Genomic DNA, 12,334 nt, shown 5'->3' with positions numbered 1-12,334 from the left:
CATGTGCAAAAAATAGACTAACTAAAAGCTTCTGGTCCATGTTTTAGTTTGATGTTGATGTTCAAAGAGCACCGTCATAAATAAGATGTTATGAGCATCTTCAAGAAAAACGGAGGATTCTTTGGCATTTGATGAAGACGCAGCTTTAAAGGTGCAATATTTACGACTTTTACTTTGAAACATTCAAAAGTTAGCTACAACACATTCATCAGAATCTGAAGAAATAACATCGTTGACGTTAAGTCAAAGATGTCTGTGTTTTGTGTTGCACAGATATGAACTGAATCTAGCATGCTGACCAGCCAGCCTGACCCGTCCCATCTCGTAATACCTCTGCACACCTCAAGGGGCGACATGAGTCCCTCTAGCGTCCAGTCTGCCAACAGTCCAACATGAAGAAGTATCTGCAGTGTAACATTTGAAACTGTTGAAAAAAACAGAAGCAGGACAAGAGTTAACATTTTCAAATGAATGAACTTTATTGCTGAACAAGCAATGTTTTTTCTTCCTGGTCAGGAAACAACCGTACGTGACCAGCTAGCTATCAAACTGAGGCAATTTTTACATAGTAAACAAACCAAGCCTTCTGACCTTTTTTTTGGGCAATTCAAAACATATCTTTAGGACGGCTAAAAACAACACAAACGATGCCGAAAAACATGCGGATCGCGTAGATGTATGTTTTTTTTTTTTTTATGGTTGTTTTCTTGCTGCTTTGGTCTTGCTAAAAATAGAGATTGCAAACTGTAATATAATTTTCTAATTGGATCCATACTATGATCTAACTTTACACTCGTCATTTATTAAAAGAAAAAAAAAAAAGAGCCCGTGACAAACTAAGAAAATACACAAAATTCAAATAAACTGCCAAAATTGAGTTGAGAGCCGCTACAGGGACTCACTATCGCCTCCTAACATACAAAGTGGTATTACAAGACAGGACTTGTATCTTACCTACTGCGCGTTTAAAGGAGATCTTCACTCAAACTTGTCTTACTGCAGTGCACATCAGGCCTGACCATTTTAACACATTGGCAAGGGCAGTCTGACTGGAGGTGAGGCGGCTGGATCAGGTGCAGACTGCTCAGTGATTCAGGCAAGCATTAACATGAACAGGAGTGATATAAAAAAAAGGCAGCAGATGTTTTACATTTACAGACATGAACTTGTCCAAAAATGTTCGTGCTGACGTAGTAGTCTGACAACACTTAAAGCTACCGGGGCTTCATTTTCTTTACCCCTCTGCCTTTTTTTCTTTCTTCTCTTGCTTTGCCAGCTTTTACACGTTTTTTTGTTTTGTTTTTTTTTAATTTAATTTTTTTTTTAACAATAGTTGTGATCACCTGAACACGAGCAGTTAACGACTAAGACCGAAAAAGTGCAGTTTGCGCTGCCAGCTCAGAACAAAACTCTCAGGAGTCCTTCTCTATCATGACCTCGTGGGTTTGAACAAAAGGCTCACAGATTACAAAGGAGATGAGAGAATGGGAAGGACACTCGTACTGTGCTGTGTTCACAAACAGCCAAGCTGAAGGGACTCAAGCTCTCATTGAATAAAGTGCTACGACTCTTGTAATGTGTTTATTTTGGGGGGAAAACAGGCGACAAACCGAATGTACACCCTCATTTAAAGTTTAGGAAGAGATTCAAATCATCAATAATAAGTCAGTGTGCTCCAATCAGATTTCAAACCCTGTTCATTTCCTTTGCTGAAGCCCCTCCAGGTTCGAGCTGACGTGTTTATCGGGAGAATGAGGGCATTGATGTTGTCCTCCAAGCACGGCCTCATACTTGACAGGGTTATGTCATAACTGAGAAACAGTGAAGTGAGAGAAGAAATAAACAACATCTGGTTTTTTTCGTGTGTTTGATCCAATCTGTCTAAGCCTGAACATGCAGCTGCTTAATTCAGTCTATCTCTGGCCTAAAAATAAGAAAAGTCAGGTCGATCACTGTTTATGTAAGATGTGATGGTGGGAATACTGTTACTTCTCTATTAAAGAACTCAAATTTAAGCTCAGTGAACATATAACTCTTATGAATAAAAAAAGTGTATCCGGTCTTAAATGTTAACACCTCTGTTAAACGGCCGCCAAGGCAACGGCGTTCATTTTCCTCCCTTTTGTGTTAAAAATAGTAAGTTATCTCAGGCTCATAACGTTAAGCACATTCTGCCGAGTGAAACTGCCTTTCATTTCAAAATTCCTGCTCAGAGTGGAAAATTAATTATGAGCAGTGCTTGAGAGCAATGGCTGGGTTGCAATAAAAACTGTACAATTTCAAAGAACCATTTGGGTGTCAAAACCACTAACTTTCCACTCCATAATGGGTCAATTTCTGTAGTTATGAATTCCTCAGTATCAGATTGAAACCTATTATGGGTCTGCTATGGTTAATTAAACCGTTTTACATATTTTTGGATAAACAACCCTCTAAAACAGAGTCCAGACAACCAAATCCAACCAAACCAACAAGGAGGCTCACGCTCTTGTAAAAGGACACTCTGGAAAGCATTTATTATAAAATGTGTGCTTCTATATGATTTCTGAACTCTAAAGCATTATTACATTTTCAGAGTAACATTATTTCACTTGATTTGTGTGTTTCAAAAAGTTGCAGGACTGACCGGTAATTCACTTGTACCATCTGGTGGTTGAAAATATTAGGCACTTGGCATTGATGCAATTCCAAAAGTGACCAGTAGGAGTCAGTAGAGATCTATAGTTTGAAGGTGTCTCATATTCAACATGTTTTCTGTGTTGTGTAGATGCATACATTTTATTTTACAGTAATCTTTAGACAGCAATATGTTAGGCTACTTTAACAGTTGTAAACTTTAAAACTACTTATGTATAATTGGAACAGAAATACTCCAAATCAACTTCAGTCCCCTCGTAACACCATAAAACTTGAATTCCTGCTAAATAAATTAATATTGCTGGATAGCGAGAGTGATATTTCACTAATTTCAATATCCTCTTCCCTCAGAGCTGTATGGGTGAAGTTGGATCAGGAAGCGGCCAGAGAGATTGTCGTCATGGTTACACGGTGACAGATAACTCGCTGCTATTACTTCTCCACCCTCCTGTTGTCCTGCCTTTGTCTTCTTTGGTTTTTTTTTAACGTATAAGAGAAGGAGAGGGCAATGCCAAGTAATCCAAATCCTACTAAGCACATGTGGTCAAGCTCTTAAAGTACGATTTTGATGTAGCCTATTTCTAGACTTGAGTATTTCCATTTGACTCCACCACATTTCAGATGGAAATATTGTCATTTTTACTCCACTACATTTATTTGGCAGCTTTAGTTACTTTTCAGATCCAAAAGGTTTTTTTTGAGTTCAACACATGGTTATTGTTTCCAACCTTATTGTCTTCTGACATCTTACAGAAATCAGTGTGTAGTCAGAGTCCCATTTCAGATGTCTGTGAGTTGTTAATAGGGAATTTTTTTCCCTCTAGACTTCTCACATTGTTTCATTTCAATAAATGCTCAAATGATCCAATATCTCACTGAAAATCAAAAATTAGACATAGCCCATCGGCAAAGTGGCTAAAAGTAAAGGTTTTATTCATACATGCAACAATCACTCACTGGAACATGTTGCAGACTTTAGGTGCTCTTTAAACAACTCTCCATGCCCTCCATTTTAAAACCTAATTTGCAAGTGATTAAAAAAAAAAAAAACGTGTTAGAAGAAGAGAAGAACCTTTGGCACAGGTCATAAGACTTGCTGAAAAAAAAACACACAGGATCACGGATGATATGCCAAACAAAACATTAAGAAAATCATACGTTATTTCGTTATTCATGAATCAAACACGCACACACACACACACACACACACACACACACACACACACACACACACACACACACACACACACACACACACACACACACACACACACACACACACACACACACACTCAAAGCAATTTTATGATTAAGTCAAAAATAGGGAATGAAAATATGGGCGAGGAACCGAAATGATTTTATAATTCAAACTGTTCGTGAGAGAGGGAAGTCACTGACTTCTTTGTTTGTGGTTCTCTAAAAGCGTGCAGGAAATACTGGGATCCAGATTTAATGCAGTGTCCCAACGCATGCATCCACTGAGTATGCATGTACTTAGTGCTGAAAATTAATCCTCATTTTTTTGGCCTATATTTACATTTTGGTCATAATTAAATATCCTTAATCAAATGCTTCTGATACACACTTCCATTCCTGATCCTGATTATGAGATCGTTTTCTCATAATTAAAATGTACAGCAGACTATTGGGGCAGGATTTGGAGCGCTTCAGATCTCGCTTGCGTTGAGCTCCCTATTCTCTGTATTCTTACATAAGTCTAATAAGCTGATTTCCATTCGAATATGTCAAACAGAGAGATTACTGCAGCATCATCTATAACCAAGAGAGACTAATTGAATAAATTAATCATTCAGAGATCATGAATCCACTTGTTGCCTCCCAGTATTTGTCCCTCAGTGAATTAAATGTCATAGATGTGCAACCTGTGCATCCCAAATCAGCACCTGGAGCCTTTGTATTCCTGTTAAATAACATATTACTACCTTTCACTACCACTACATATGAATTCCTTAATATGTTAACAATGTTTGTATTATCACTGCTTTTCACTGCCAGCATTATATTAGGACAAGTACCTCGACTATCTTCCCAACACAAATCTGATAAACCACTTCAGAGAATTTACTACCATCCTGGTTCGTGAATAATCATTAAACTGTACAGAGCGGACAGACGACAGGGACAGGAGGCAATGAAAATTGACACCAGCTACCATCCAGTAATGAATACATGATGAGAAGACTTCTGTCCTCACACAAGTTCACAGACATAACATGCCAATTTAACTGGGATTTATCTTCTTGTTCCTTCATGGTCTTTAATTTGCTTTTCTGCAACCACGAACTGACCTGCTGCTCCTCTGTTTACAGCATCCTCACAGGATGGACCCACACGCAGGCTGCAGCTTGATATCTTCAAATAAGCAGACACACGTTTTCAGTGAAAATTTTAAAAAAATCAGGAGATAATAGAGATTTTATGGCACAAAAACTAATTTTTAGTTGCTGTTATCATGCCATACAAAGAAAACATTAATGAAATGAAAAGTTGACATTCTCAGTGCAACTATTAAATTAATGATAAAATGTACTTTATTGTGTTATAAAATGTATACTAGATCAGAAGAACAGTCATTTGAACTCAGATTGAAAAAAGGCCACATGCACTCCAGGGTTCCAGATCATTACAAATTGAAACAGACATTTTCATATTAAATTAAATACCTTATTCATTATACTTTAGGTGAACTGTAGGAATATAAACATGTTTGATAAGAAATCAAGCATTTGCATATTTGGGTCTTTTTGCTGTAACTATATCATCTCAATTTTATACTTCCTTTCCACGAAATAACGGAATATTTTCTTTGTGTAACTGATGTCACAATGATTGCGGGGCATACAGAAAATATTTCCCTCATTAAGCAGACTTCAACACTTCCCAGCATGGGAAAATCCCAAATGTATTTTTTTTAATTTTTTTATAGCTTTTGCCATGTGGTGATAATGGAAAACCTGTTGTTTTCAAGCATGATTGGTCATGGGACTATCAGGCAGGTTCCTCTAACAGCTGGCAGCCAACAGCATTGGCTCCACATGTCACATGCAGTGGTCAGTAGTCACAAGGACCTGCTGAATGTTTCCACTCACTGTGAAATACCTCTCCAGTTCTTCGTTTTTGTGATATAGTGTATTCTTGAAGAGTACTACGTACACAAGAAAAGTAGGTTAAATAGTTCAACCTCAGACTTCAGACTCTGGGCCTTTTTTTTTTTTTTTTACTGCAGCCAATAAATGAGTGACTATTTTACTTTTATTTATTTATTTTTTAGTGACTATTTTACAATGTTTAATTTGGTAGAAGTATAACTAGCACAACTGGTTCCCAACACCTGTGCTACAATTAGTGATCATGCTAAATTTATTTAATAAAATCCAACCATGTGGGTGCAAATATAGACAGAATCAACGACGGCTTTAAAACTAGATTTTTAAACTACAAGTTGGGAGTTTCAACCAGTTGTTTTAGGTGTTGGTCCCACCAACAGTAACTGTGATTTAGTTGTACTGATAAATAAAATAGTACTTATTTAAATCCCAGGGAACCTGGTTCCTTGGGGGGCCTTTGGAGGTCTGGTGCCCACTTTATCCAGCCTGTAATCCATTTTCTCACTGGGTGAACATTTCTATTTCCATACTTGGATTGCACATAAACCGCACCTTGCTGATGACTCACAGTGTTCTGCATGTCTGACTTTTCTGGAGTGACGAATTAATAAAATATCATCATGTATTTCCTTGTGATTGGTAACCACAAATTTAATGACTTGGCTTCATCCAGCTGTTTAAAATGAGCTACTTAGCTGCCTCACAACTGGCCAAGAAATGTGAACAAATATAGATACTTATTGTCATACATTTTAAACGGTTTTGGGGTTTTAATTTCGCTTATGTCCCTTTTTTTTTTTTTTTTTTTAAATATTGTCCTTATTGACTGTTGAAAAAAGTTAACCAACAACAACAGGAAGCAGCTGACTGGAAGTTATCAGCTTTCAATAATACACGACGTTGAAACACGATATACATCTAGTTTTACTCTATATATTTATAACGCATTGTCACAAGGTTATCAAATACCTTTCCAGTCGTATAGTCTGAGGTACTGCAAAGTAATTTGAAAATATGACCGGAAATTGTATAATTGTTGTTCCTCCTGGACGTTTCAACGTGGCTTACGTATTTACGTCAGCGTAATGGGTGTATGACAAAAGAGAGCCGTGAGGTAGCGGTCCCCGAAACATGTCTCTTATCCCCCGGGTCGACTTGCTCACCATGCCCCGGGATGGGAACCTCCATGCCGCCTAAACCAACCAACCAACTCCTTTATTGCAGCGAGTCAAGTGCAGCGTTGAAAGAAGCTGAGGCACCCGGGCTCTTTGTTTATTCGAGAAGATGGCGGAGTTCTCGCCCGTCCTGCCGATGCGGGATGGAGGTGGACGATTCGCCCAGCCCATCTTCCCTCGGTCCCGGTCCGGTTCCGAGTCAGAGAGCGAACTGTCCCAGAGCCTGGCTCGGACCAAGATCCGCTCGTACGGAAGCACGGCCAGCGTCACTGCCTCTCTGGGGGAGAAATACATCGAGCATCGGGTTACAGACAGCGATACTCTGCAGGGGATTGCTCTCAAATACGGAGTCACGGTAAGGTCGCTGCTCACCCACAGTCCGCGGGGTTAGTTTAAGCTTTGAGTTGTACCTTGACAAGAAGATCTAAACAGGAAACAGCAGTTCGCTTTTGTGTGGAGGTGACAGGTTTACTCCTGTGTCCCCTCGTGTGTCTCCACACCACGGTTTGATTGCCCTTAAATGTCAAGCAATAGACTCAGAAACCTGAACCTAGAAATGTCCCATTAAAGCCTATGAGCAGTCAGTATAATAGACGTGGTGCTGCACCATCCACAGCTGCTTGGCATCTTGTTTCAGCCAGCAAGCTGGAGGCCTGCAGGAAGGAGCTGTGACCCGACACATCCATTTCACATCCTTTCCGGTTGCTACAGACAAGATTGCGCGTAAAGTAAAAACTCAGTGGACAAAAGAAAAGTGATGCCACAGAGTTATAATACTTCCTAGAAGTAGACTACTGCTTGCCTTATGTGTCTAGAAAGTTATAAAGGGATTATAAAGTTGAAGTAGGTGTAATCAGACCGAGGAATGTGGTTAATCTTAGAAATTCTGCTATTTCAACACTCTTCTTTTTGTTGTCACCCTGACAACCAGATGGAGCAAGTCAAGAGAGCCAACAAGCTGTTCAGCAATGACTGCATCTTCTTGAAGAACAGCCTCAACATCCCCGTGGTGACGGAAAAGCGCTACATATTTAACGGACTGTCTCTGGAGTCTCCTGACGGGGACGGCGAGACGGCATGCCAGGAGACGGACACACCTTGTATTATGACGCAGGATATCGAGGGACCCTCGCCGCCCTCCTCCCCGCCCCCCGAGGACTCCCCGGCTCCCCAGCCTCAACCAGAGGAGCTGTCAGCCAAAGACTTCTTACACAGACTGGACTTGCAAATTAAACAGTCAAAGCAGGCTGCACGCAAGCTGAAAGAAGAGGAAGTAAGGTGAGGTGCTGCACAACGCACGGCCAACGGCTGCTTCCTTTATCTTTGTTGTCGATAACAATCTTTGACATCAGCCTGTGAACTCTCAGGGCCTGTTGTTTCTAATCTAAATTTGACTACATAAAATAAGTCACCCTCGTGTTCTTCAATGTCACAATCAGACTTGTGCTTGATGAGTATTGGCATCCAATCAGATTGTTTTTATTCTGGGCGTGAGGGCTGACTTTTGCTTCAAGGACACCTGTCGGCAGCAAACTGCAGTTTCTTGCTTTGGTGTTGACGAATGAATAATCACAAACACCGAGTCGTGTTTTTCTGCCTGTTCGAGGTGCCCGATAGTGTAGAAGACAGGATAGATTTATAAATTGGCATTTAATCCAGATGGGTTTGTGTCTTGAGTTTTGTCCCTTCCCCCAAAAGCAGATGGGGCTCGTAGACTCGCAATACGACTATGGGAGCGTTTGCCTCGCGGCGCTTGTAGGAAAAAGGTGGCCGGACTGTGGTGTTTGAGCTCAGCCGGTGATTGTCAGACGTCCCAGTCAGCAGGAGAGGAGCAGAGCCTGAACATGTTCCCGCAGAAGGAGGATCGAAGACAGGAATCAGGGTTTTTGCCAATCCGCTGCAGTACGCGTCAGGTATTTAACAGGAGCTCTGGCTTGCTGAATCAGGCCCGTGCATGTCTTCCTGACACTGCAGCTCGAGACGGAGAGCTGCTTTCACGTTACCTCAGCGGCGAAGTCGTAGTGGACGCCTGGCATACGCTCATTCATAGAAAGGCTGTGCTGGTGCTATCAGGTCGGTGCGGACTGAGTCACGCTGCAGCTGATTCCTCTACAGACACGCGCGCTGTTTTTCCTCTGCAGGCTCTTTTAAAAGTGTTTTGCTCATATTATTATGTTTTCAGGGTGGATAGTAGCCCAGCTGTTGTTGTCAGGGAAACATTACCTCACGGTTTCAGCAGTTGCCCCAGTTCAACTGTCCATTATATACATAGACTGTAAGAACATTTTATAGAGCTTTAAGATATCCAGTTTTATCAAGTATATTTAATTCATAAAATGTAGAATTTGCTGCGTGCTGTCAAATTAATTTTGATTTGATGTTCTAATACGGTCTCGTATTCAACAATTTCATCAAAATAAGTAAGAAAAAAATTCTTAAGACAAAATATAAAAAAATGGAAAATTACACGACTAACTAGATTTGAAGCCCTTAAAATTACTCTTTCATCCTCCTGCCTTCAGCTTCTCTCTCATCTCTTCATATTTTCGGACAGTTTTGTTGTAAAACCTTAATTTCCATCCTCTTCATTTTGATCCTCCCATATTTGATGCTCTACTTGAAGTGTGCGTAGTACTTACTAGATCCCAGCTTCCTTAAATGACTGTCTTTTATTATATATTTACAGTATCTACGTTTAAACTCCTCCCTAGATGTGAGAAGATTGTCTGTCGCTGTATCAAGACACCATTATCTCAAGTGTTTTATTTTTACGTTTTTTTTTTTTTCTTTTCACTCAGCACCCACTGATTTCGTTTTTTAATGAGGAACTCCAGGCCTGTGCTTTGTTGTACTAAAGCACGAGCCTTGAGTAGACAAGAGGGTTTTTTTTTTGGTTTTTTTAATACTTCTCCTTAAATGTTTACCTACCAGCTGAGCTTTGTGCTCACCTCTGCCTTTGACTCCAGGCACATAAAAGGCTCGTCTGTAGAGCTGCAGTGTGTTTGGACAAACAGAGGCGCACTCCGTTGTTTCCACACAGTCCCACGGCAAACACAGACCGCACTCCTCTTTCACTTCCTGCAGAAGGTGAAAAAAACCCCACAAACACCTTAAGCTAAACTGTGGGGAACAGTCGAATGTTTGACGCTTCTTCCTTTAGAGGACTTCACATCATCTGTGTCATATCATTTATCACTATTTGGAAAACAAAGATTCTTCAAGTTGAAAATGTAGCCACATAATTGAACAAACTCAATAAGTACTGTGACATCCTTCCTAACACTTACTTTAACAGTAAGTAATTAGTAATTATTTATTCAGCACTTTTTAAACCAAGATGATGAGGGGAAGGACAGTGGGGTGATTATAAAACAAAACAAAAAACCACAAAAAAAAACCTTAGAGGCACAGAGCACAGTTAGATGCAGGAAGCAAGTCCCAATTTATTTATGAGTCCGAACAAGTTAATAGTAAAGTACACCAAGTTTGAAATTACATGCTGAAGTGTGGTCTTTAAATATCTCGGGACAAAATAAGATAAATCCAGGTATAAAAGATGTTCCACAGGTCATAGAAAACGCTTTGCAGTAAATAAGAGAAAAATAAAAAGTATCACACTTGTTACTTGGACCAAGACCAAAACCAGAGTTTTCAGAAAATTTAGATTGATTAAAAAAAAAAAAATAGATCTGTTGAATAGACTTAGTGAAGCGCATGATTTGTTTAAAGGTGGTTATAAACAGTGGTGTTTTTGTGGCATTAAACAGGTTTGCTCTTCATTGCATCACAAGGATAAAAAAAAAAAAAAAATACTGTAACTCTGGAAAATATTGCACCAGTTTGCTTTTTCCACAAAGGCTTCTTTCAAGACCAAGTTGTACTGAGAAATCGATAGCGAGTTCTTTTTGGTGTAAACGATCGATCCTGTCCTCCCTCTGGATGTTTTTTTTTTTTTTACCCACTTCTCTATCCTTCTTTTAGCCTCCTGCCTTCAAAGTTAAACTTTTCTCTGCATCCTCTGTTGACATCTAGTTGTTATTCTCAAAGCTACACTGCAGCTAAATAGCTTCTGAGAAAACATTTTTGTTCCAATGAAACAATGTGTGATTGCTCGCACTTCTGAAGCGGATTTTCTAATAGAGCGTTTAAAGAAAGAAAAAAAAGTTATACATATGATGAATCCCAGGACTGGACAGAATGTTTTGTACCGACGGGCCCTTTTCTGAACAGGTGAACCTTCACCTGTGGCCGAGCAATACGAACAATACGGCTGCTTGGTTAGCCTCATCCATTATTCACACTCTCACAGGGACACTGTGGTGATCAGGAAAGCAGAGGGAGACAGAGAGGACAGCAGTTAAAGCGTGTGTGTGTGTGTGTGTGTGTGTGCGTGTGCGTGTGTGCAATCATACTGAAAGTGTTGCCACTGCGGACAACATCTGAGTAAAGCTTGTTTTTCTCATTTGCAGGAGGAATGAGGACTACATGGCCCCCACGACGTCATACCAGGAGATATAAGGGACCCGTCTGTTTACCTGAAGCCCCGACTCGGACACACATATACACACACACACACACACACACACACACACACACACACACACACACACACACTACCACAACCTCCTTCCGTTTTTTTTTCTTTTCCTTTTTGTGTTTACCAGACCATGTTGAACAAGTGTCATGTTTGCCTTTTTTTTTATTTATTATTGAAATGGATTTCATATGTATATTATTATTATTATTATTATTATTATTATTTTGAACAGTGACTGTGCAACTTGCATAAGGAGCATCGGAGCACACGTGCCCATCCACTCATCATATGCTTGTGTGAAGCTGCTGTACAGAAACCACCTGCTGCTTATGTTCACACACACACACGCGCACACACACACACACGCACACACGCACGCACGCGCACACACACACACACACACACGTGCGCTAAGTAACTCCAGAAGGATTAGCTTGTTAGACTTGCTAACCGCTTCTGATGTTCTAAATCTCCTCCTAGAATAGGATCATCGGAAAGTATATCCAGGCCTTCCTCATCAGTGTTTACCTGTATGAGCTCACCCCAAACAGAGGCAGCGGATGGACTCGAGCCTTTGACCACCTTTTCATTTGCCTCATAAATGCTTTTTTTTTTTTTTTTTTTTTTTTTGGGGAACAAGGGACTGCTCTATTTTTGAAGTGTGAATGCATTATTTATGTGTGTGCAGAACTGTCTGTAACAGCTGTTTTATTGTGCTTTTAAATTCTGTTGGTTTTATTTGGGGAGAATAAATATGTATTTAAGCCAGACATGAAGAAGTCAATTATTTGGTTACTTCTGGTCATGTGGATGTCAGTTTTGGTGCGTTCTCAGCGCTGCGTGATGATCACAGTTAA

General features: G+C 40.1%; 1 protein-coding gene and 1 long non-coding RNA gene across 2 annotated transcripts; one reads left to right on the top strand and one right to left on the bottom strand.

Moving 5' to 3' along the window:
- Positions 1–128: 128 nt before the first annotated feature.
- Positions 129–7,019, bottom strand: LOC138625051 (uncharacterized). Its single transcript, XR_011311203.1, has 3 exons — positions 6,929–7,019; positions 4,947–5,010; positions 129–424 (listed from the first exon to the last, which is right to left on the bottom strand). It is a non-coding gene; the product is annotated as an uncharacterized lncRNA (long non-coding RNA).
- A 30-nt stretch (positions 7,020–7,049) lies between these two features.
- Positions 7,050–12,247, top strand: lysmd2 (LysM, putative peptidoglycan-binding, domain containing 2). Its single transcript, XM_069705717.1, has 3 exons — positions 7,050–7,295; positions 7,872–8,218; positions 11,410–12,247. The coding sequence occupies exons 1-3, from the start codon at positions 7,050–7,052 to the stop codon at positions 11,456–11,458; spliced, it is 642 nt and encodes a 213-aa protein (XP_069561818.1). The 3' UTR covers positions 11,459–12,247.
- Positions 12,248–12,334: the final 87 nt, after the last annotated feature.

This window comes from Brachyistius frenatus, unplaced genomic scaffold, assembly GCF_029030835.1.
Source record: "Brachyistius frenatus isolate BFR_SWC_R1_liver_20210118 unplaced genomic scaffold, ASM2903083v1 Contig_58, whole genome shotgun sequence".
NCBI classification, from domain to species: domain Eukaryota; kingdom Metazoa; phylum Chordata; class Actinopteri; family Embiotocidae; genus Brachyistius; species Brachyistius frenatus.
This window is presented reverse-complemented; position numbering and strand designations above follow the sequence as displayed.